Genomic DNA, 26,589 nt, shown 5'->3' on the forward strand with positions numbered 1-26,589 from the left:
ATTATGTAGCAACAACGGTCAGGATTTCAAGCGCAACCTTATGAAATATTAGAAAGGCTTCTTTTGTCTACTCGGAGTTGTCGGATATGGTTATTCAGATACAGAAGAGGAGGAGTGTTAAAGGAGAAAGAAAAGAAAAAGTAAAGAAAGGAGAAAAAGACCAGGTTGTAAAAATGGTTTTTCAATTAATGGTAAATCTACGTCTGCCATCTGAATTTCAAGCACGCTATTACAGAAGAGCGAAGAATTTTAAGACGATGAGCAGATTGTTAACTTTCTTTTCTCGTTTTAATGTAAAAGAAAGCTTTACTGAAATGTTGAACGAGTTTAGTGGTAAGACAAATTTAGAAGGTTAATGCAAGTTTTTGGAAAGAATTATTATATGTTAATTAACATTACTTTCCAGGGAAGTGTCCCTTCTCGCCGAAGTCCATTTGTGTGTGAGGGGGGGGGTAGGGGAGGAAAGGAGGGGTAGTTGGGGGGTGAGCCTGTGAATAACGTAGAAGAATATGAAATGTAACGCATTGTATGAGAGAGGCAGTAAGAAGTAATTACAGCTCTAAAACTACTTTTTAATTTATTTTCATTAGGAATGCAAGACAATTATTTTTTTATATTTGTTTAATATAAATCTGAATATATTCCTCTCCTTTTGTGCATCTGAGCGCGCGTGTACGCATGTGTGTGTGTGCGTGTGACCCTTAGGAGTGTGAGTGCGCTTTACAAATTTTCATTTAATTATTATGATAATTATGATTATTACTATTATTATTATTACATCAGGCTACATGGCTTACGTTGTCCATGCCTGACCAATGGGAAAACTGGGGCCGCACCTGATGACCGTATGGATAACGAGTAATTAAGTGGTTCAACATATCTAGTGAACGGTATCTGGAAGATCGATACTAAACCTCTTCATCGATCCTTTTTCTTGGTCACGGTATCTATACGTTGTCTGTTTAATATAATATAGTCTTTTTTTGTTTTTTTTTTTTTACAAAGCTGTTGCTGATCTCTCTCTCTCTTTCACGACCTGATGTCACACACAATTGTTGATAACAGAGAAAAGCACTTTACAAAATAACAGTGTAACGGTCAACATGCTCAACGATACAGAGATGTCTAACAAAGTTGTTGAGAGATAAATTATTGCAAAGTGGGGTAAACAACAAAAAACCAATAACTGACGTGGATGGATGGGTGTGTGGATGGGGTGAACAGCCTTCATCTATTGGACACGACAGGCACATTACCGTGTCACAAACAATTTTCCACCTCGTTACTGGAAGACAAGTATTCGTAAGTTTTCAGTCATTAACTGCTAGACTTTCCAGGGCTTCCTCATCACCAGAAAAATAAAAAAAGCAAAGCGCTTTTCCTAGTCGAAATAATTTAAAAGGACAGCTTCTTTGCTGCTTACTTCTTGTCCAACCGTCTGGGAAAAGACGTGAGCAGTTTTTACTCGTCAGCGATTTTTTTTATACAATTTTTGCTCATGAAGACGAGGTGACGGGTGGATATACGGATGCTGCTCTTCACATGACTTGGTGTTCATTTCCTCTCTTTGTATTAAAAAAAATGTCCGATTAAACTCTTGACTATGTCAGCTAGATATGCTGTGATGCTACAAAATTGTCTCGTCACACAAGCTGTAAAATTATCTTGGCATTTACAGTTTTTATGGACCTCCCAATGCCAGATCTGCCAGTTGCCCTTTAATATCACAAGGGAAAAAATTTGTCAGGTGCTACATACGTCGTCTCTTGTCTCCTCCATTCCACCACCGCCTCCATCCCTTGACTGGTTCCTGTCGTTTGGGAAAGACCGAATGGATAGAGTGGCAGCTGACCGGGCCTCCCACATATCTTTCTATTTTGGGTGATAGTCAGAAGGTCCTGGACAAGAAGACCAATCTTCTTTGTGACATTTGTAGCCAGTTTTATTCTTGGCCACAGAGGGGTAGACTACTCTCCAAGGTACAAAAAACACCAACTTTCATCGCTTGTCTCTTGCAAGTAGAGGTTCCTGGTGTCCTACGACTGTAGCAACTGTGCCTCGATGGTTTGTATGCTCACTACATGAGATCATCCTCAGGCACTTTTTCTAGAATGCCTGGATTCTCCTTTCTGTTTCGGTGAGTCCACTTGTCACCCCCACAGAGCAGGATCGGTGTTGACAAGCGAGTGCTTTAATCACTATACCTTGGGGTACAGATATACAGCAGTACGCAGACACGTGACAGCTAGTAGCTGCTCCTAAAGAATGTTGAAAGTACCCGCATGTGTGCACTTCGTGTGTTCGTGATGTGTTCCAAGAGAGTTTTGGTGTAAACAGAATGTCGTAAGTTGTAGTAGGTCTTATATTGTTTGGTGTATGAGTGGTGTGTTGAGTCTGCGAGTGTTTGTGCCATTCGGACGTCATTTGCATAGACAGGCAGTTGCAGATGTCCGCGTACAGCTGCGAAAAAAGACCAGTGGACAACCATCTGTGAATAATGGATGAATAACATCCTGCTTTCTATCATCCGATGGGCGAGCTGTGTTTGTCGTCTTCATGCAGCTCCTTCAAAAGTGTACTTTCTCCTGACTTCCACCTTTCTGACTGTGTCCAACATCAACCGTCTTCATGTCCACCCAGAAAACAACAGAAGGTCAACTGTTTCCATTTCCTTCTCCTTCTGCGGGGGCTCGTCACGGTGTTGTTTGTAATTCGTCGCACGCATGCAAGAACATGTGTGTGTTTGACTTATTATATAGTCATTAAGTGAGATTAATAAAGTGGGGTTGGGGAAAAGGAACAGTTGGTAGACGTGTTCAAGGAAAAGTACACGTGGCTAAGTAGCATTTCTTCACTAAAGTACGCGGTATTAAAGAATTCAGTGGAAAAAAAAAGAGTCCGGACCTTAATTGTCTATCCGAGTTATGCTTGTTGTTATCACATCAGAAAACCCAGCAAGCCTCATCTTGAACGCTTTGCAGGGTGACTCGGATTCATTTTTCAAAACCCTGCGAGACTCAAAGCAAAGCGGATGGCCTTTAAAAGGTCATGGGTCACCTGTCCTTGGTACGTGTCCCCGTCGACACCCTCGAAGTTAACACATCACCATCAAGTCCAACTAGTCCAACACTAGTTCTACCTAGAGACGCAGTCATGGGTGGGCCTGTCACGATTTTGTCACCAGAATTTGTTACGATTATTACGATTATGTTCACTGCATAAGTATTTAAGTACTTAAAGTATTTATCATCCATTCTTCATTGGCAGACCTCGTGGTGTATTACGGTTGTACTTCTTGATTTTTCGCTGATTAAATAGAGTTCCCCTCTTTCTGTTGCATACCTAAAGGCAAAGGTGACAACCAGGTCAATGCCTTTTCACGGAGGGCCACTTGACTTATATATCAAGCTGTTGACAGTGGTGTGTATGGGTGAGTGGATTCAATGGGAAGACAAGTAGATGAGAGTCTCATGTCATCTTGCGGAGATGGCTGGCTGTGCTGGTACTGAAATATTGTCGCTGGCTCCTCTACACTGATATAAAGGACAATAAACCAGTTCACTAAGGGAAATAACAAAATAAGATTAGGAGATTATGCTTTTCACATGTTATTAGTGAGTTTTAAATTCATGCCCTGCTGTCACTGTTTTAATAATATGTATTTATGCATGTAAAGTATTGTGTAGTTCATGCATCTAACAGATGTATGTAATGTCGTCCTCTTGTTTAACATTGTTACAAAGAGTTGTTAGAAAGCATGCTTCGCTTTCTTTAACTGTCTTGTGGAGTTCTTGTAAATGTTCTGTATTTGTCTTGTAGTTAAGTTTTTCTTATTTGGCATTTGGCGTGCTTTTCTGTGTTTGTCTTATAATTTTCTGTTTCTGTTTTTGGAACTTTCTGTATTTGTCTTTAATTTCCTGCATCTGTTTTGTAAATTCTGCATTCCATCGTCGTCCTGTATTTTTTAAAATCTCACTGGTAACGATTTATATTTGTCTTGTTATGTTCATTATTTGTGTTGTAATGTTCTGTATATTGCTTGTACTCCTTTTCTTTCACAAGTGAAAAAGATCATAGAATAATCGAGATAAACATCTTCCCCTTCGGGAAATTAAGCAGGCAGCAAACGTGAGTGACAGACAGCCAGATGGTAAGGTTTGGGTATTGTTCTCCATTTTTTTCAGTGTTCATTTCATTAAACTAATTTTGTCACACACTTCACAGACTGCAATAAAATTAAAACAAAAACCCAGCGAATGTTTTTTCATATTTAATGTCATGCCACCAATTCGTCTTCGTGAACAAGTCAGGATCAAGCACAGAGCACAGTCGAGTCTGCTTCAAGTGAAAATGAAACTGCAACTCTGTTTTTCTGTCTTCCCACGTGTCCGCGTGTCCACACTACAAACACCGAAATGCTCAGGTTTGGGAGGAAAACTCACAAAACATAGAGTACAGACTCTTGCGCGAGGCTTACTACTTTTAAATGCAGGACACGTCTGCAAATCAGAAAGATTCTTTTTAATTATCAGAACACCGATCAGTTTCATGCCAGACAGGTCCAGCTTCCCCAACAGAGAACGGAGTAATTATAACCAAGCGATATTCATCCGCGTTTTGAACTTTGAACTGTTCTCCCCCAACTACCTGGTGGATGCCACTCTATAGGTGTAGTTAGTTACCTTTGTGGTGTGTTCAATCAACTCAGGTGAATAACTCTAGAACGTGTTACTTCTGCTGCCAGGGTTTTCCTAAATAATATCTCTACCATCTTGTGTTGTCTGTGTTACAATAATAATGGCGCTTCAGTGGCATGATTCTAGACCTGGACAAGACGAAAGATTTCATTGGCTGCGCAACTTTCTTTTTGAGTGGGAGTGGGTGGGGAAAAGATAAAAACAAAATGGAGGCATTTAGCCGAGGAACTCAGCATAGCGCTTGCCGGAAGCAAGAGTGTCATTGTCAGCTTCCGTTTCCGGTCTGCTTGCGGACCCACCATTGATGTTGCCCTGCATATGACGGTGAAGCAGATCCGAGATGGGGCTGTTGCTGGACAGCTGTGGGAACGACTGACCTTGCAGCTGTTCTCGTTTACCTAACCATTCTGAATATCTCTTAGTCGACTGCTCCCAGCCGGGCTCATCCACGAATTCGTCGGAGTTTTCATCTTCGGCCTCTAGAAGCATCGTCCGATCGGTTATCGATCATTCTCTTGCCGACAAACTCGTAAGGCAGCTGAACTCGTTTTCCGAAAAAATCGTAGACACTTTTCTTGACAGGGGCTCAGGCCGCTTGCCGACAAATTCGTAAGGGCCTCTCTTACCGACGAACTCGTATCTCTTGCCAATGAATTCGTAAGGGGCGCGTTTTCCTAAAAATTCGTAGGGTGACCTTTTCCCCAAGAACTCGTAGGGTGACCTTTTTCCCAAGAACTCATAGGGTGACCTTTTCCCCAAGAACTCGTAGGGTAACCTTTTTCCCAAAAACTCATAGGGAGACCTTTTCCCCAAGAACTCATAAGGCATTCTTTTCCCCAAAAACTCGTATGGTGATCTTTTACCTAAGAATTCGTAAGGTAATCTTTTCCCAAAAACTCGTAGGGTGTTCGTTTTCCCAAGAACTCGTATGGTGATCTTTTGCCTAAGAACTCGTATGGTGTTCTTTTTCCCAAGAACTCGTATGGTGTTCGTTTTCCCAAGAACTCATAGGGTGTTCGTTTTCCCAAAAACTCGTAGGGTGTTCTCTTTCCCAAGAACTCGTAGGGTGTTCTCTTGCCCAAAAATTCATAAGTAACTCCACGTTTACCGTCGACTTTCCGTGACAGTCTCTTGCCCACGAATTCAGAAAACCGCTTCTCGTCATCTTTGTCAGCTGGGGGACGTTCCAGGAAGCGTCGTCATCGTCCAGCGCTGCTAAGCCCTCCTCAGACCCTCGGCCTGCTCCTGGCTGCTTCAGAAGCTCATCTGTGCGGAGAAAAGGACAGGAAAAATGGCAAAAGAGGTCAAGAGCTGCGAAGACGAACAGCAGACACGTCAGGTGCATTTGCAGGTGAACGCAATGGACGCGAGCTGCAGGGAATGGCGGCGGAGCTGCCTTGAGTAAGAAAGCCGCAGTTGTCGTAGCTGGAGACGCTAGTAAGCAGATACTGGCCTACGGTTCACCCTGGAGCAGGATGCTGACCAGCCTAAGCAGAGCAGCAGTGAGAAACTTGGAGCAAAGAAACTCACAATCCAATAACTGAATCCAATTATCTGCTAAATCTTAGCATCTGTGGGCTAGCGGAAATCAACAAAGGAAGGAAGCCTATGAAAACAAAACAAAAAAAAAGGTTAAAATTTATGCGAAGAGAATTAACAGAAAGGCGAGATTGAAGGAGGAAGCAGAAGAAGAAGAATAGGAGAGGTGGGCAAAGACTGTGGAAGGCTACTATAGATATGAACTATGACTTTGTAGGCTAAAATATTTTCCTAGGCCACCGTTGGTATGAAATTTTCCACAGGTTTTGCGCCTAGCGAGGGTTGGTCAGTAGATTCAATTACTCTCAAAATTTAAAAAAAAACCTATAAATATGTCTTGCGTGTAACTAGATATAAAAATGTATCAGGACACAATAGTCAACCTTGACATGTCTGCTTTTTGCGTTAAACAAATGCTCGCAAGCTCGTTTGCTCGCTCGCACGCACGCATGCCCAAACGCAAGCACGCGCGCCCACAAACGTGTGTCGCGTAGAAGTAGGCAGAAAGAAAGAAAGAAAGAAAGAAAGAAAGAAAGAAAGAAAGAAAGAAAGAAAGAAAGAAGAAAAGACGCATGAGGAAATAAACATATCAAACAAACAAACTGCAAGAGAGAAAAATAAATATAGAGCAGACTCCCACCTTTCTCCACACATCTCCCAAATAAAAAGTTTCCTTTTTGAGCTGGTTTTAGACTAGTTTGTGAAGCTATACTTTACAGCTTCGAATAGAAAAGCATTTTTAAATTTGTAGCTGAACATGACTCCATGGTAGTCCAGGACAGGCTATTTATAGGCTGCTTATTTGTGAAGTAGTTTCAACGGTTAGCTGGGGAGTTCAGGTACACAAAATTTAAAAGCAATGCACATTTGTGGTAAATATGTAAAAGAAACTATGGAGTTTTCTAGTGAATGGAAACATTATTTGTCCTTATCTGCCTTTGCCATGTAACTTATTTGTCATCAGGGTGGGCGTTGACAAAAATAGGTTTTAAATGTGAAGAGTAAGAAATGTTTTTTGAAAACTTTTTTAAACTGAGGGAACAGGTTATTCTCGAAGAGATTGATGTAGTCCGTTAGTTCAAGGCAGAAACTACAAGAGCACTTACCAAAAAAAAAAAAAATATCAAAGCATAAAAATGAAAACAAAAACCCTAAAGCAAACTTGTCTGTTTGTAGATGTCACCTTTAGGTTTTTAACTTTAGCCAAGAAATCACAGACACGATCACAACGACAGTGAAGCTGTCTTGTACGGAGGATCCTCTTTCACAAAGGAACATAAAATTCACCATCAAGTCCTCTCAGACTTCCTCCCTTAGTTTATTTGCGTCCATTAATAGTGGCCACGAGAAATGTACTTCTTTGTAGGATCATACTGCAAAAGCCGCAAGTAGTTTGGAACTTTTAAAAAAAATTCGTATGTACAGCTGTGGCTGAAATTCCGCAAACTTACCATCAACACTCCTACTCTTTTCAAGGAATTACAGCTTAGTTTGAAGAAAAAAGAACACATTTTAACATCCTTCCAAACAGAGTCATGAGTTCAGTTTGCTTTCTTTCTCTTTTTTTTTTTAAAAAGAAGCTACCGAAGACATAATGTCAGAAGCAGAGAGTCGATAAAAAGTTTTTTGAGCACAGTCGAGAAAGGTGAGAGGAGAGACAGGTACAAAGAAACAGAAATAGAGAGATTGAGACAGAGAGACAGTTATTCCCAAGGGTTTTACTTCGTTTTACTCAACGTCACAGAATTTCTAACATGAGTGTCTGTCTCGTCCAGTACGCGCATGCGCAAAAGGGATTAGTACGCGAACAGCTCCGCTGGTACCTGTTCGGGTGCCGGGTGGCTGACTGGGTTACCGCATGAGCGCGCTGTCCTTCTCGACGCCAGAGCCCTCGACGGGCTGGCTGGACGTCTGGCTGTCTCGCCTGCCGATGAAGAAAGGAGCGTTGTATCGCTTGTCCGCTTGAATCATTCGTCGGTAGTTGCGGGCGGCTTGAAGAGTTTGAAGTGTGGCCAGCAGCTGTCCGATGTCCTCTTCCTGCCTCTTGCCCACGAGCAAAGGGACGCTGTACCTCTTGTCGAGCTCGCCGTTGTCCTCCTCCTCCTCTTCTTCTTGCTCCTCTGCAAAAGGGTCGCCAATTTCGTCGTCGAGGACAGGGGCGCTGAACTCATTGTTTTCCGCTGTCGCTTCTTCGCTCCTTCCGACAAACGATGCAGGGTCATGTCCTGCGACATCCGAAACCTCTGGATTTCTCTGAAGCATTGGGTTCTCGCGCTTGCCCACGAACATGGGCCTAGCCTTCTTGCCCACAAACATCGGAGCTTCCCTTTTGCCCACAAACATCGGGGTTCTTCTCTTGCCCACGAACATAGGCCTGCCCCGTTTGCCTACGAACAGTGGGGTTCTTCTCCTACCCACGAACAAGGGGCTTCCCCTCTTGCCCACAAACATAGGGGTTCTCTTTTGCCCACAAACATTGGGGTTCGGCGTTTGCCCACAAAAAGAGGCGATCGCCGCTTTCCTACAAATAATAGTTGCCTGCGTTTCCCGATGAAGAGAGGCGCTTTGCGTTTGCCTACGAAGAGAGGAGCTCCCCGCTTGTCCTCCAGCGCCACCGACCATGGCCGCTTGCCCACGAACAAAGGTGCTGCCCTCCGACCCACAAACATCGGGCGACCTCGTTTGTCTTCGGCATCCTCCGCCTCGTCTCCACCTCCATCACCTGCTCACCATCGTCGTCATCTTCCGTTTCCTCGTGAGTTTCGTTTTCCCGAAAGAAGTCGCCGCGGTCGTCGAGGGAGCGTTTGCCCACGAAATATGGCGCCGTGTAGCTGCTGCGCTTTGTGATTACATGCTGCTCGCTCAAAGTGTCATCAGCGAAGCCGCTAGCGCGCATGCTCAGAGGCTGCTCTACCGTTTGGCGGGACCCCACGCTTCTCGACTCCCTAAAGTGAGACTGTTCGAAAGGGGCGTCAACTCTGGTCGCAGGGTCGCCAGTCATGAGGGTCTCGTCTGCGGGGTAAGAAAGTCTGTAAGCGAGGCTTTGGGCCATTGCTGAGGGAGGAGGATGCGCGAGCTCGCTAGACTGCGCGTCTAGAAGTGGAGGGGCTTGAGGGGCAACGGGGAGCTGGGGCGCTGGGGCTCGCAGGAGTGCGTTCTGAACCTGGTGGCTGGCGTCGCTGTCGCCGGGTCGCCGCAGACCCCCATCCTCAGCAGATGCAAGCGAGAAGGCAGCGCGCGTATAGCCGTGCGGCGAGGCTATATCTGTCTGCGTGACGTGCAGCGCTGCTGCGGCACCTGGAAAAACAAACATACGACATACAGGTGACGTCGTGAGTCTACATTGTAGATAGACGATGCCGCTGGCGACGACTACGATGTGGCCTTAATAGACAACGAGTAATGAGTCTGATAAGTTTTTAAATGAATTATGATGCAGACTATACAAGGAGAGCATAACTAAATCATTGGGCAATACCCTCCTCCCCCAGTCGATTGTTTCCGTTGACGACACAGGTGAAGAAAAGTGTAAATAGAGAGCGGTAGGAAAGTTTTTTGAAATTTAGAATAAAATGAATAATATGTCCCCACCTTCAAATGTTGTATGCATAAAGGAAATATTTCAAAAAAAAAAAAATACGGGTGGAGAACAAAGCATAGACAAGGTTTAAAAAAACCCAACTGACATCGAAATACTAGCATTCGCTGTCGTCGATGAAACTGTTTGCTAGACAGGCTGCTACTTGCCCGAGAAAATAGATCCTCGAAAAACCAAATAGACAGGACAGGATAGGTTTTCTGTGTGTAAGGGACGCTGTGCTTTGAGGTGAGTTTGTTCTTAAACCAATTTGTGCTCGCAAAGGTCAAGTGCAGGTCACCGCGATCTGATCTTGGTTGAAAATTGAACGAGCCACTTCATCTGGCTATCAGCTGTCAAAATTCTCATTTGTGTTTTACTAGGATTTTTGTCTGAACCTCACAGATAAACACAAACGAAAAGCGAAGATTGCTCTCTCGGATTCACCTTAGGAAAATGACTAAATTTTTTTGAATGATTTTCAAGTGGAAGATGTTTAACTTATAATTTTTCAAGTGTCCATCGTCAGTACAACATTGTAGGTTTGAAAGTATTTTATTTTCAGTTAAGTGTTTACTCGCGAAAGATTTTTTTGTATATGTATCTGTAACAGCTATTGTTTTTGCTTAGTTTATTTCTTATGCCTTGCTCTCTGGCAATCAATCCTTTGTTTCAGAGGTAAAAATAAATTAATTAAAAATAAAGGAAAAATACGGTCATCACCGAGTTTAATTAAGCTCTTTGAGCACAGCCATTTTCAACTTCTCATTTAGCTCCCTTTTCCTTCTAACTGCTCACGAATCACCAGTCAGGTCGTCTTGCCTCCTAGGACAGCTAAATTACTTAAATTACAGAATAATATTGTTTTTTCTTCCTCGTTGCCTACTTCATATCATTATTTTATTAATGTATTCACCATACCGCTAAATATCACTAACATACGAAGGTTATTATAAACCCGTCTTATCGCCTAGTCTAGTCATCTAGTCCCACTGTCGTCTAGTCCACATGTCTCAATAATTCACGTCCAACGAGCAGCTGATTAACGATCACCAACATACCCGAGCATTATCCTTGGAGTCAGAACTAAGTATAGTATTCATATGTTACACAGTTCATTCTCCCCACGCACCTATACCCAGGTAAATGCCAGGTAAGACACATAATTGATTCACAATAAAAGGGGATGTAATATCCTGAAATTTTCAGTCTTAAATCAATGAAGTATGTCTGTGTACTTATCCTAAAGAGGTGTGTTCATGAAACTGAACTGCATAAACGTGTTTCTCAATCCTTAAACTTATTTTTTCTTTTATGTGGAGATTTTTGTCCCATGTCGCAGAAATGAGCAAGTTCCTATGCCATGATTGGTTACAATTAGAGTTTAAAGTGTTTTAAGGAAGTGGATGACATGTAGCTATGGAAACATTTCGTGTCTATGCTTTTGGACTGTCCTAGTGAACACTTCTACTTTCGCTTTGCACAAAACTGGAATGCCGCAGGCTCGATCTGTTTCCTTACTGACGAATATTTTCAACCGGAAGTGATGCTTCAGTGCCTGCCGACGCTGGAAGACGAGCGCTGAGGGCGAGGGGTGACATCCTGTGGCCCGGAGCTCAGCGCCTCGCTACGCGTTGCTTGGAGGGTGAGCGCTAATCAGTCCGCTAAGTTAACCAAGCTACTGACTTACACTATTCCCTGGAAATCTCGACGAAACAGGAGTTGACTAGAAACAGCGAAATGTTTGTAGCAATCCCAGCACGGTCACGTGATGCCCTCCCCTCCCACCTTACTCCACTGCACGAACTGGACTCGCTGACGTCAGCGGGGGGTTCGTCCGGGTGGAGGTCCACCAGGTCTAAACATTTCAAATCTCAATGGCATTGCTGCACTGGACGCCTCGCCGCCGCCGTTGCTGCTGCTGTGTTTTTGAACCAGCGTGAAGGAACGCCGCCGGAAACGCGAAGTCGATAAAGCAAACGCCATCTCCATCAGCAGCAAATCATTCACTTGGCATCTGACGTGCAGCAGTCGTCGCGGAAAAGTGACGGCTGCAGCGCACAATAGATAGAACTTGGTGAAGGGGAGGGACGGGATGGCCGCGGGGCGGGAGAAGGGGGGTGAGTGGTTAAAGGGTGGCGAATAACGAAATGCCGAGAAAAGTAAACGAAGGAGGAAGAATGGGACTCGACCATGCCTGACGCCGCTACTTAAGCTGGTCTGGATTCCAAAGCCGGAGAAGTTAGCGCTGGGAGCGTTTGTCCACGTGATTGTTGGAGAGTGACAGCCAAAGGGGGAGGATGAAGGGATGTGGTGGGTGGTGGTGGAGGTAGAAGAAAGGGGAGAGAAGTAGGAAATGATAAAATAACACGGAAAGGATCTCCAAGGGAGGTTTTAGTAAGGGAGAACGTGAATGGGAAAGAGGGAAGGAGGAAGGTGTGGAAAGGATGAAACAGGAATTACAATGATGGAAAACAATGACTGACTGACGTAAGAAGTCAGGTGACTTCCACTGGTTTGAACCTGGTTCTGTGCTTGTACAAGATGTAGACGATATCTGTGTCTAGGGGAGTGGGGTGAGGTGGGGATGGGTGTATGAGCCCGCGCACAGGAACATCGTTGAGTTCTAGTAACATTCTGACAATTACCGTTAGGGGTAAGGAGAAACAGTGAACTGAAACCCACAACATCCACACTGAATATGCAATACTTTGACACAAACCCAATTACTGCAAAGACTAAGTATGCAACCTAAAAACAAAAATTATTCTTGAGCCGGTTAAAGGACCAAAAATAAGTCTGCCGCCATCTACTCACTTATACCTTCGCCTTAATTGGTAGAGGGGGGAATAATAAAAGGAGCATCGAGGATTACTGGTAGGACATTTCAGTGAGATTAGTGAAGGGAAATGTGGGAAAGTTAGTTATTGAGAAAAAAGTTTTATTTCTCTCCGGGTTTGAACAAAAGTTGTTATTTACAAAAGTCTGAAAAGCCTATTCTCGTCAAAATATTGGAGGTATGAGACCAAATCTGGTGCTGCCTGCTGTACTGGTATCATGCTGCCAGACTTCGTGAGACAATTTATAACAGCAACCTTTCAGGAAGATTCTTAGTGGACATCATTTATTTGTGACTGCCACTTCTATGTAATCTTATTGTGTTTACAGGCCTTTAGTCAAGAAAATCTGGCAATAAAACAACATTATGCATCGAACCATGAGTTTTAAACATTTGTTGTTTTTTTTTTTGCTTTTTGTGCTGAGCCATGGTTCTTTATGACCTTATGCAGCTTCCCGGCAAAATCAAACTCGTGCGCATGCGCCATGACATTACCTGTGTCGTCTGCGAGGATGCTGAGCGCTGACCCCAGCAGGAGACAGGAGGTCAAGACTTGACTGAACACGTGCATGGCGTTCCACGCTGAACTCTCTCGCGAGGCACTGCAACACAGCGAAGAAAAAACAAATCTGAATTAACCTGTAAACATAAATAGACGAGTCCGTGCTGCACCAAGTCAGGGGTGACTAGAGAAATTTGTAAACAAAAACATGTATTTAAATGTGTAAGATGAAATATTGCAAAGCAATCGGGTTTGTTTTCGTACATACTTTTTCTATCATTTTAGTTTTGATACTGAGAATAAAATTATTGGTGTTAACAAGGTTGGTAGCAGTTTCGTCTCATCATTTTTTCTTCTGTTTATTGTTGTGGAAGGACGTCACCTAGTCTCATAAAGACAGACATTTTGTGCTCTCACTCTTGGCGCGATTAACGCGACTGATGCTCGACAAAGCTACTCGCGTCGCCACGGTTACCTCGTGACGAGGGACTGTGGGGCTGTTAACGGTTCCATTAGCCTCGCACGAGGGACCCCGCTGACGTCATGTTTTTCTAATGCGCCGACGGTGGTGAAGGCCCTTTCCGGGTGCACCGATGTCTTACTTGACAAGTTGAAATACGAACCGCAAAGCTAAACTTTAGCAAAGGTAACTTTGAGGTGAGTATGGTGTTGCTGCTGTCGTCGTCGTTGTTGTTGATGTTGTTGTTGTTGTTGTTGTTGTTGTTGTTGTCGTCGTCGTCGTCGTCGTCATTGTTGTTACCGTATTCAAAAAGTAAACATTTCCAGAGCTTGCATGAAAGAATTTCCACAGGATGTCAAGAGCAGAAGGAGCAGTATAAAAAAAAAATAAAACCACACGTGATTACTGGACCATATGGCATCCCTCTCCCCTTCTCTACATATATATATACACACACATATCTTTATGGGACTAAACCTAATTCTATATATATTCTCTCGGAACAGAGACTGGTGTATCTTCTAATACACATGTATCGTATTCCTTGCTATTAGGAGTTGTAAGTGGAAACAAAGCAGAGGAAGAGGAGAAGGAGGAATAAGAGAAGTAATTATTCTTGTTTGGATGCCATTTTAACTAACAAATGATGTAACACTTTGTGGGTATTTTTCTTTTCAAAGATGACAATGCATGATAGGTTATCAACAAGCTTATTGGAACAGCCTGTCTTGAAGAAAAGTCTTACAGGAATTCTTGGGGCTGGAAATGTGAGATTACCAGGTTTACCGTACACACTAAGAAAAACATTTTTCGTGTCGTGCGTGAGTTAGGTACACAAATATATACCAGTATGAACTATTTCGCTGGTCTTCAGACTTCGGACGACTACTTGATCTTACTTGAGACTCAATGTTTCCTCTAAGGTCCTTTAGTGGCTACCAGAGGATTAAACCTTGAGAGCGTTTTCTTCTTGGTCCATCAATGTTTAATTCGGAACAATGGGTGAAGAATGAAAGAAAGAAAGAGATGACATAACTGAGAAAACAGGAGCAACATTTAATCAGCACCTTCATCGCAGTCATTGTGATAAAAACGATTGGTCCAGATAAAACTAACATAATGAACTTCAGCCAAACTCTAGTACAAGTGTATAATATTCAGTAATGATGTTAGTCACCCAAACATCCAAACAAGTATACCTCGAAACAATTTCTTTCTCCTACTCTCACTTACATCACGACTGTTGAATAATCAAAGTAATTACTGACCTCAAACTTTTGTCTTAAAAATCAACAGACTGAATCCAATATTGCCTCAGACATTATCCTCCCCCCTCCCATCAAACTGCTATTTACCTACGACAAGCTGTCCACACAAAAAACATTTTTTAGGCTATCATAGGAATTTATTTTACGACATTGGAATATTTTGCACCGAATAGTCTTTTCCTGTAGCGTGTGTGCTACCTATTCGGTTCAGTAAATCACAGAGTGCAGTCTGTAATCATATTACAAAATTGTCTTTCATTTATGGAAAGCAGATATGAACGATCCAGTCCGGGTAGTTAGTAAGTGATCGCCATTTCTCTCTCTCTTTTTTTTTTTTTTTTTGGAACGAGCGGCTGATTACCATCCATCCAGAAACAAGAATGGTTACGAGCTGTGTCTGGCGTAGGTGGGTGGGTGGAGCTACGGTCAGGTGAACGAGAGAGAAGATACGAGAAGACCGAGTGTCACGTGCCGGCAGAGCTCCAACGAAATGGATACGATTAAACAAGATTTGTTTGCGAGATAGGCATAATAGTTTACTAATTGGGGGAAAAAAAATCTCCCAGAGAATTTCAAGATCCGCTAGCGGAAACGTGACGCGGGCAGCAGCGCCCTCTTGCGTGCCGATCGGAATCAAAGGGAGGTAAACAGAGTGGCGTGGCTGGCTGCGGCAAGATGGCGGCATGAGCCGCACGCCCGCGACCGCGGGGTCCGGAAATAACGTCAGGGCATGGAGGAGATGAAATCGGCGATACCGTCAACTTCGTGATGTCTTGCGATCCCGTGATTCCATGTTTGTCACGCGACCGCTTGCGGTCGTCTGATCCTGAAATGCTTAGCCACTTTGAGCCTGTCTTCTCTTCCATCCCCGCCACCACCACCACAACCACCACCACTGCACCATTTTTTTGTGACACTTCTTGAAGCAGAGTTTTTTCCCCTCGCTCAAACTCTTATTTTCTTTTTGTCAGACGGCAGAGTCCGTGGCCATCTTGTTTGGCTCATCAAGAAAAGTTTTTGCTTATTCTCTCTTCGTCGGGGTGCGTTCGAGCACACCCAATTACCACTTTAGCTTTTAACACAGACGCCTAAGAAAAAGAAGAAATATCGAGATAAAAGCACATGCCTGTCAAAATATAATAATAAGCTTGCATCTTCATTGTATGAAAGTGTTTGAATATTGTCTGTTTCTTTTGTCTGTCTGTCCGGCTTGACTGAGCGACTTTCCAACGGTCTTCGGCATTCTTTAACTTTCCCTTTCGATCTTGTTCTCGAAGCACGAATCAAAGTTTTTCTGAATTGCTGAATGAAAATGATTGGAGTTACTACTATGGATCCAATTTTTATCTGGTGTATTTTTTATTATCTTGGGATTTGCAATTTTTGTGTTACGATGCGCGCGCTGTTGAGTGTGTGTGTGAAAGAATTATATCCTCTCTTCATGTCTGTACGTATGTATGCATGTCTATGATTGTGAATGTATGTGTGCATGTTCTTATGTGTTTTATGTAAGTGTGTTGGCTCATTCGTGTGTTCCCGATCGTGTTCTAGTTCCAAACTGTACATTTTGGACGCAGTTCACCCCGAAACTGTCGTTGGCCGACGGACTAACCAGTCCCTTGTGTCGTCCAGTAACGATCACATTGATCAACCAAGCTTGAGTGGCTGCTGACCAAACTGACTGGTGTCCACATACTCTGACCACCGGCACAAGTCGAAAGTAATTACTGCCACTGACCATCCTTCTTTTTTCTGTTGGTCAAAGACAGGCCGTCGAACTGCAACCCATCGGGAATTCTTTCTTCTCTTTTGTGACACATCAGATGAAGGTTCCGTACCCGAGTTCTATGAATGACCAACCTTTAATCTGGTTTCTGTTTTTGTTCTTGCCTTATGGAGTTGCTTTTCATGAGATATATGTATTAAACAGAAAAAAATCCAGAAAAAATTATATCGGTTTACTAACATTTGAGCAAAGGAAAGATCTGATTGGGTAACAGCCGTGCAAAGGACAGTACTCAGTTTGAGTCGAGAAGTCAGAGAAAGGACCCGACAGCAAAAAATTGACTTTTAAATTAAAAACTAAATAGTGGCAACTTGATCGCATGACAAAAATTAAATTAAAAACTTTTCTCATTATAATGTTTATTTTAAACGAACAACAGAAATGCTTTGGAAGGGAACTGAAATGTCAAAAGAAGATTATTTGAAATAAAAGCCTAAAAAGAAACAGAGATAGCAGGCGTATTAGAAGCGTTCATAGAGAGAGCCACATTTACAAATTAAATTGATATTTTCGATTAAACATTGCACCGGAGAATGGTTATCAAGTGCAAAATGAACACGAGTCAGAGGTAAGCGAGTCTGACTGGATCCATTGAACATAAACTGCCATCAGGTTCATCATTCCTGATCTTCTTGAATATCGAGTGTTCGCCTCCCCTGGCCTGTGACCTTTCGACGATCATTCCAGAATTGTCTAGACCATTCGAGAATGGTCTAGACCAGCCCTTCCTCAGAATGTCCTCTTTGGAACTATCTCAGGCTGAAGCCAGGTCTGAGTGGAAAAGTGAGACAGGGTCCTCAGGGGATTACCAATATTTTTCCCTTTAAGATGTAACCCGTGTTCCATATCAGTATCACGACAGGAAAGTGACGAACGGAATAAGCTTCTCCAGTTTCTCATTATAATGTTGTTTATTGAAAATATTGAAAGTTATGGCTGCGACAGGCTTCGATACAGCCCCTTTAAATTCCTTCCTCCTCGAATGGGAGAGCGATTGGTCTGAAGAGATACCCTTCGTCTCCGTTTTGCTTATCAGACGAATTGGAAATGAAAATTGACCTATGATGAGATCATCACACCGTAACTTTTAGCCTGTTCTTCTCGATTTATTCCAGTAATGGAATCCTGCACATCTTTGTGAAACTAAATGAAAGTCAGCATGCAAATATTTTTTTTGTTATAAGTTTTTATAAAAACTTTGCCTAAAATATTGGCAGACTAGTTCTAATATCGAATATTTGTTGAAGAAGGGGGATACCGTTGGAAAAATTTTTTATGAAAAAGGGGGAAGACATGGGATTAAGTTTTGGTGACCGTCGAGAAGCGAAAATGATTTCTAAACAAATCCAAACGATAGCCCGATGGAAGATCCCACCGGCCAGCCAGGCAAACCGTTCAGTATCGTATTTCATGATCTGGTGGACGGACCACAGTGAACAAAGCAAAGAGCAGAATCATGTCAGCAGTCTGTGACCTCAGCAGGGTGACAGGAAGTCTGACCTTAAGGTTGTTGGAAGGAGGGACCCACCTTTGTCCATAGATGATACCTGTAATGCAGATTCATTTTATGATAGCCAAAGCGATGGCATTGAAGATGGAAGATAAGGTATGACAGAAAGAAACTTTCTCATTAGTCTTTTGGAAGTCTCATGTCACTACTATTCCCTTCTTGCTTGAGGAAGCTGCACTTTTGATAAAATTGTATCAATAGATGAAAAGATACAAGTACCGGTAATGGCAGTAAGTGGCTCACCATGTCAAGGGAGCGGTGACAGGCAAAGTTCTCTCTCCCCCTTCCGCCTGTACTTGATGTTTGGAGAACAGAGGAAGTTATCCAGCGTTGAACCCAAACCCCAGGACTGATTCCAGGACTACAGAAACTATCTTCTAAGGAGAAGGCGGGAGGATCTGATAAATGTTCTAACAAAATAACTTCATACAATTTTCGGAAGAGAAGACACAGACAATGTACGCCTTGTCCTACGTCACTGAGACTTTCATCACGCATGCGCAAAGTGAAAAGCAACTAAAAACCATGATAACATCTTCAAGTACCCTACAGACTACTCTTCGTAAGATTTCCTAAGTCATTGCAAGAACTGATCAAATGAAAAAAGGGGTTTGTAGGGTTAGCAAGCTGGAATCCAGAGTGAGACCAACAGTCATCAGTGGTTCAAGAGTTCAAGGCGGTAAAGTGAGAGAGAGATTGAAAGTGTGTAAAAGTAAAAGAAGTAGAGGAAGGAGGCAAATCCGAAACTACGTAAAAGGAGGAAATGGTTCTGAAATCTCAGCTTTTTACTGTCTACTGGGAATGAGATTAACACACAGAGCACAGTCGGTAATGTCAGTGGTGAGTACAGAGGAAAGGTATCTTTATCCACGAAGGGGATAAATCCTCAGGTCTGCTGCAGTGGTCAAAATGTTGGGCTTGCCTCTGGAGCTGCAGGCCTTGCCTCAAGAAGAGCTAAGAAGATGAGCACTCTCATACATCCTCCTCCCCTCCATCTTCTCCCTTCTCCCACCATCGACAGTGCATGATGGCAAAATCTTTTGCTATTTTCAGTATTTTTGATTGTGAAAACCGGTTGGGTAGGTTACATATTGGCATCCCTTAAGCAATATTGACAATGACTAGTTTGCGAAATTGGGTACTTTTTAAACGAAAATGTTACAAGAGGCAAGAAAGAGAACGAGCGAGTGAGAAAGACAAAGAGAAAGCATGAAAATATCATCCTAGTTGCAAAATCAATCTAACATAATGTGTTCCCATCTCTGCAAACACTCCGCCTGAGCTGGTGAAGGGCAGAGGAATCCCACCCACACCTTGAGGCCATTGGAGCCGCTCGTTGCTGAGCAAACAGACAGTTCTGTCGAGTCAGAGTGAAGCTGGCTGATCATTAGAATGTCAGGAGTTAATGAGGAGAAAGATGCCGACGTCGATACGCCCCCGTAAACAGCCAGGTAAGCGGTCTCAGGACCGGCAAGTGCTTACCTCAGGGGCAGGAGGAGCCTTTCCTCCACTGTGGGACGAGTAGGTAGCGACTAGGCCAATGTTTTCAATGTATTGTGTCTGAATACTGTTTTTCATGCCGAAATGATTGAATATGATTGATTGAATATGATTGAATAAGTGATTCAAGTAAACGATGGACAGGTCATGGTGTCTACACGTGATCACGTGTTCTCTTACCTTGTATCTGACATGATGGTGTAATGGGCTATATATTTCCATGATGTGCGGTGAAATAGTACTTGTGGACGGCTGCTGGTTGAACGTATTTCTCAAAACGAGATGTTAACAACGCCATAAAAACCCATCAGTCACTGTAAAGTGTCCATAACGACAAAGAATCCATTTTGTCATTGTGAGTTATTGATATCCCCAAAATGCCTTTTGTGGCTGTGAGGTATTGATGACACTAAAGAATCCGTTCGTCATTGTGAGTTATTCATACCATCACAATGTCCTTTCATCACCGAGGTGTAGGTGACACTAAAGGATCCGTTCCTCTCTGTGAGTTGAAATGTTGGTCACTGGAAGCTGTTGATAGCACCAAAGAATAATTTGATATACAGTTAGGATGTCCATTATGTCTACAGAGACAAAGAGGCAGAAACAGTGAATGAGAAAGAAAAGGAAAGAGGAAATGTATGTGAAAGAGATAGAGAGAGAAAGAGAGAAAGAAGAAAGAAGGGATAATGAAGGAGAGGTTGGAACAAAAGAGCATGAAGACTTCATTGACTGCACGTTGGCCAAAACAGGTTTGCGAGGTCACCGAGAGGTCAGGAATTGTGCTTTCGGAAACAGTCATTAGCTGTGATTGACGGAGCAGCTTCCGCAGGCGGGGAGAGTTAGCCGAGCCTCCGTGGAACGAGACACGTGAGGGCGAAGCTGGAAGTGAGCAGCGCTCAGTCAGAGGGTCAGACCGATACTTGCTATCACATAATGTGTCCATTATTTCTCATTCGAGCCGAGATGACTCAAAAGGAACAATTTGAACTGCGATGTTTATGTACACAGAAGATTAACTCTAAAGATACTTGAGAAACCGAAGAAAACTGAACAAAGTAACATTGAAAAAAACCCCGTAAAAGTTACATCTACTGAAAATAAAATAGTGAAATATTTCAGCGGGAAAAAACAGGAAAATAAGGAAGAAAGAAAGATGAAAATTGAAGCATAAAAGCCGACATTTCGAAGAATAATGGTGTCCAAGAAGTCTAAAAGGTTCAAGATTTAAGAAAAACGGCCTGATCCTCCAGAATTCAAAGGCTCGATTTCATTATAAAATTTAGACTGAATCTTAAGAGATTATTCGTAAAAAAGACTAGCTAGAAAACGACACCTCTTGAATCGTTATTAAATAATTTGAAAATGTCAGTCTTCCTTAGAGGAAAGGCAGCGTCAGGAACGCTAACCCGATTTCAGCAGCATGTCGAGGGCTTAGAACGCTAAAAAATAACGGAAGCCAAAAGTGTTGATGAGTTCACGCCCTTTGAATAGGCTCTACACATATTTCATACGCATAATTTAACAAAGCAATGAGTTTAGGAAAGATAGAACTTTTGATAACTGTTTGTATTTGTGAGAAACAGGGTGAGAGAGAGAGGGAGAGAGAGAATGTGGAGGAAGGAGGAGAAAATATAACAGGATAGACAGATCGACGGGAGTAGGATCAGAGGGCCAAAAGTTTAAATCGTTTGTGCTGTCGTTAGTCGTCAAGGCAAGACGAAAAAGGCAGGAGGCACGGAAGCTAAGTTTTGTTTGAAGCTTTTGTTACTACGCCTGCCCAGTACGTACTTCCGGTTACCTGGCTTCTGTTTCCGCTGGCTGCCATAGAACACGAGACGTGGAAGAGTAGAAAGCCTTTATCAAAGTCTCTCGATCCATGTCTGACAAGCTATTGGTGGATACAGGTCTGACAGAAAAAAGTGGGTTTGACCAAGATCGAGAGCAAGAATTATATATGTGTGTGTGTGTGGGTGTGTGTGTGTGTGTGTGTGACAGACAGACAGACAGACAGACAGACAGACAGACAGACAGACAGACAGACAGACAGACAGACCGAAAAACTGAGACTGTGAGAAAAAGGAAGGGAGAAAAAAAAGGAGAGATAAAAAATATATGTAGAGAGAGAAATAGAGAAAGAGAGAAGTAGAGATATGAAAAAGAGAAAAGGGTACAGAGAGAGAGAGAGAGAGCGAGCGAAAAAAGTATATAGAGAATGAAACAAGGTAGTTAGAGAAAAGTATAGAAAAGGGAAAGTGGATATATATATAGAGAGAGAGAGAGAAAAGGGAATTGAGAGACGCAGAGAAAAAGAGAGAAAAAAGTGTATATATATAGAAAGAGGAGGGACTAATAGAGAGAAGCGAATAAAGATAAAATACAGAAAAGTAGCGATCGAGAGAAAAAATGGATCTAGTGAGAATAGAGACAACGAAGAAAAGAAAGAAGGAAAAACGGAGAGACAAGAAAGAGAGAAAGAAAATATAGACATACAAGGAGATGAAAAAAAAAAAGCATTGCTGACTGGAAACAAAAGTAAGCTCGCTCTCCCTTAATGCGGATGAAAATGTGCGAGGACTGCGTGATGAAGTGCAAAGCCCGGAAGCTGGCGAATCTCTGTGTCGCGACGTGTAAACAACGACGACAGACAAACGTTCGCCACGACGAGCGATGTCGCCTGCCTTCTAAGTCCGCGTCGCTACGACAGGCAACGTTTGTCAACGACACACGACACCGCCGCAAACACCGCAGGACGCGAGGTCGCGACGGTCACAGCATCCACACCAAATAGTTCGACCTGGCTGATGATGGACACGAACCCCCAGCCATCTCCTCCACACACACCCCTCGCGACTCCGGGAGGAAGTTCCAGCACCGACAAGATGATCTGGAGCCTTGGCGAGAGGCTGCGAGAAAGTTGAGAGCTAATCACCTCAGCCTCGTGCCAGATCACGCGGGAAATCGCGGTACCAGTTGCCTTGATGTGAGAGGTTTCGCAAGCTGATGATTAGCAACACGGAGCGATACTATCGGGCGGTTTGTCCTCCGGCCCACCCCAGGCTGATGATTACAATGAGATTTTCCTACTGTTGTTCGGGTAGGGGTAGGGTGCTCGGGTGGACACATCAGCCACGTTTTGTCATGGAGACAGGGGAAATGAGAGTTAAATAAACAGGGAGGTTAAAAACTGGGAGAGCTAAAGGTCGAGATTTATTTGTTTGGGTGTGTGCGCGCATCGTAAAATATTTACCACCAAAAAAAAAAAAAAAATAAATAAATAAAAAAAAAATAAAATAAAAAAATAACAACTTTGCTTTAGAGTGAATAAAAATTTCATTTGTTACATTTTTAACATTTCTGTTGAGTACATACAACAATTATTGCTGTAACTGATTTCACACTAAAAAATATTCCAATCTCTGTGATCTCACTTCTTTATCTGTCTTCTTACCTGTCTTTCTTCTACGATTTTCAGACTACAATAATATTTGTCGGTGCCACCTCTGCTGTATTTTCTTCTCTGTTTCTTGTCTCTGTATTTGATACCATCCCTAGAAACCTGATTCATGAATCCCAGGCATTCACTTCCACAACAAACCCCTAACTTCCCATTCACCGCCACAAATCTGGCGACAATTTTCTCAAAAAAACGAAAACCAAGATTTCTGCAATCCACGTGAATAAATAAAGAGCAATGCATCTGTGAAATAAAGAACAGTTGGATTTTATATTTCCAATATTTTTTTTTATACTTATTTCTCTTATTTCCCTAAACCATGGTGCGTGTTATTTCCCCGTTGATGCTCTTTCTGCCGGCAGAGATAGAGTTAGTCCTCAAAAGACGATAAGAATGATAACTCCCAGGGCGCTCGTGGAGCCGGCGCAGGCAGGACGAATGTTTCAATTCGTGAGAAAATAACAAGGGTCCTAAGGAGGCAACTGCCCGGATGTGTAAATGTCGCCTTAAATGTCAGGATGCGGAAAGAACAAGGGAAAATCTATAGTGCAAGACGATGCTAGGCGCCGCGGCGAAGACATCAAATGTTTTATTGTTATGCCAGTGAATGTAGGAATTTAAAGAAAACATGGAAGCATTAGGTTTGGTACACAGAGAACCGCTGCGGATCGAACAGTGAAAACAAGAAGTTTTACTCAAATGACAGGAGCTGGAAAAAAAAAGGAAAAAATATGGAGACAATAAAACAAGAGAAGAGTGACCGAACATACACAGTAGACTCAAGAAGAAATATGAAGAAGAAAGTCTTGATGACAATAAGAAAAATGGATGCGACTAAAAAATTATGTTGGTATCTCTGTTTCTCTGACTAATAAACTGATCGTATATGTATGTATCTGAATGTATGTATGTGTATTTCTAAGAGCACGTTGAAATATTTATTGAAATCTGTGCGTTCATGTCTCCTAATACATAAATGTAGATGTGGAATATCTATCTCGGCAACACCTTGTACAGAAAGAGTTCCACGAAATAACCTTAAGACTAAAAGCGGGAGTATGAACCCACTTGGCCTCGACTCCAGAGTATGTTTGCCTCCTCAAAGAAACTGAATACTTATTGAATTTTTTTTTCTAGAAAAACTTTCAGTAGAATTGAAAGCAGAATATTATTTCCATAAGCAAAAAGCCACAAAACAAAGAAAAACTGGGGCAAAAGTTCGTCCCCACAAATAGAACACCTCACAGTCACAACCACTGATGGTTCGTGCACCCAAAAGCCCCGGCTCTGGTTCTATAGTGCCTTTGCCCCCATCACCAACCCCTCCACCCCCCACATACGTCACTAGCAGGTCTGTTCAGTCGCGGGGAAGACAACTCTAGCCAAATAAAAGGGGCGCTACTATGCTGTGGGGAGCAGTTCGTACAGGCAGCAGACCAAACATCCTCCCTGGAGAAAACAGTAAATCTTGGCTCTACAGAGTTGTGACCTTAACGGATCTGTAATAAAATTTCCAGCTGCCGTTAATACATAACGAAATATACAACTAAACTGTAGGAAGAGAATATGGCTGCTTGATTTTTTACAGCTGATGTGAAAGGCCATTTGTTATCCCAGTTTCATCGGGGTAATCTTGCGGTCTGAGGTGTAGGGCGCATGGGGAGGTAACTGCGGACACAATGACGGTGATGAACAACAGAGTTATTCTTATCTCCTACAATAATATATTTTTTAAAACCTAAAGAAGATAATGAAAATGGACAACAGTACATTGGTACACTCCACTCTTCTAAAACTCAAGAGCCGCCATTGATTTGCTGTTCCCTGTTCACTCACCGTGCCAAGCCTAGTGCGCCGCCGCGTTCCATGTCAACGGAAGCCAAGCACTTCCGGTTTAATAGCGCGCGTGCGCTGCAGTGGAACCATGCTTCCTCCGTGTAATCAGCCAATCGGCAGTAATTATCCACACATGAGGGCGCCAGCGTCTGTGGGCGACCAGGCCGACCCAGACGACGTTTTCAAGTGGTTTCGGAGAGTCTCGTAAATCACCGTTACAAACAGGGAGATCACCCTGGCGCTTTTCTTATTCTACGTAGACGGCGCACAACAGAGTTCCCTTCTCTTCCGGTTACGTTTAGACTGCTCTAATCGACCGTTGAGGGCTGTTTATAAGACAAATCACAGACGCTAAAGGAGGACAGGAAAAAGGGACAGAAATAATGAAAAACAAAGACAAAAAAGCAAATTAATTAAAAAAAAAAAATGTCAGTGATGATGAAGACTAAAGCTTCAAACCTTAATGCTGACAAAAACTGCATTGTTCAGCTAAATGAATTTAGCCTGTTTCGTAACTCTGTTCATTGGAGATAGAAGTTTATTTTTTGTTTATGAATGATCCGTGATTGTCACAAGAACACTTTCAGTTTTATTGTTTTTTGTTGTTGTCTTTTTTTTTCTTTTTTTGTTGTGTGAACTTCTTCCGATGAAAGGAAAGTACTCTACCTTTTTCTGGAAAGCTGCTAGAAGGGGAGGAGAGTTTTTGGAGTCATAGGCCCGATCTGGACCCGAACCGACAGCTTCCAAACCATAGTCGAGCGCACTAACTACTAGGTAGCCTATCCTTCCATCACGAACGATCGGTAACCTATTCACAAGCAGGCCAAAGCCTGTGTGGGAATGTTGCTTTACATTCATATTCTGTAACTGCATTATGAGTTAATTTACTAGATTTTTTAAAAATCAAGATAACAGTCTTAAATAATGTCTACACTAATATTTTTGTCCCCGTTGTGAAGCCTCAAGCATCTATCAGCAGATAATAAATCTCCATCTTATTATCTCATTCTTTACAGCGCAGCAAAATCTAGCTGAAGGGATAAAGACACACACAATCATGTCAAAAGTAATTATTTTCATCCTTCTGTCTTCCATGGCACGCATGGAGACAGGAAAGGGCTAACTGCTTTCAGTCTCCTCATCGCTCAGAGCAGGATTTTTATGTGGAATTACAGTTCCTATATTAGGTTGGTGGGGACAAAAAACAACTTCCGCAGCTTTTAACAAATCTGAACGAACGAATTGCGACACAGATACCATCAAGTAGCAAAAGCAGAAGAAGTTTCTATTGATCTTGCCATCTTCCTCCATTTCTCGTCTGTCGTTGTGTGCAAAGCGAGGCCTGTAAGTGAACCCTGTCTCTAGGGGCTCCAGATAAATATTGGAGGGTTTCCCTGTTATCCTGCTCTGCGGGTTTTTCCCCTCTTCACTCGATCACAGTAGCGGACACAGGACAATCTTGTCAACAGTTAGGCCAAACGCCGCAGCCGCAAGAAAAGATAATCCCCCAAATTCGGCACGCGATGGCCTCCCCTACTTTTTTCTGGCTGACACGAAACAGCACTTTTATTTCCATTAAAGTGACTTCTGCTAGCGCACCTCTCACGATACTGGAAGG

The 26,589-nt window shown here is 42.8% G+C and overlaps 2 protein-coding genes across 2 annotated transcripts in view; both read right to left on the reverse strand.

The window, feature by feature from the left end:
* Positions 1 to 4,257: 4,257 nt before the first annotated feature.
* Positions 4,258 to 5,896, reverse strand: LOC112572371 (protein PRQFV-amide-like; the record flags this gene model as incomplete). The annotated part of the gene is made up of 3 exons (XM_025252011.1): positions 4,258 to 5,282; positions 5,345 to 5,560; positions 5,641 to 5,896. Coding segments are annotated over 3 exons (591 nt in total), but the record flags the coding sequence as incomplete, so codon positions are not given.
* A 1,639-nt stretch (positions 5,897 to 7,535) lies between these two features.
* The window catches only part of LOC112572370 (MIP-related peptides-like), a 41,839-nt gene continuing 22,785 nt past the window's right edge, over positions 7,536 to 26,589 (reverse strand). Inside the window, 4 exon segments of the mRNA XM_025252010.1 lie at positions 7,536 to 8,698; positions 8,701 to 8,943; positions 8,946 to 9,533; positions 13,148 to 13,254. Coding sequence (XP_025107795.1) covers positions 8,088 to 8,698; positions 8,701 to 8,943; positions 8,946 to 9,533; positions 13,148 to 13,223 — 1,518 coding nt within the window. The 5' untranslated portion in view covers positions 13,224 to 13,254 and the 3' untranslated portion in view covers positions 7,536 to 8,087.

The sequence above is a fragment of the Pomacea canaliculata genome, linkage group LG9 (genome assembly GCF_003073045.1).
Source record: "Pomacea canaliculata isolate SZHN2017 linkage group LG9, ASM307304v1, whole genome shotgun sequence".
In the NCBI taxonomy this organism is placed as follows: Eukaryota; Metazoa; Mollusca; class Gastropoda; order Architaenioglossa; family Ampullariidae; genus Pomacea; species Pomacea canaliculata.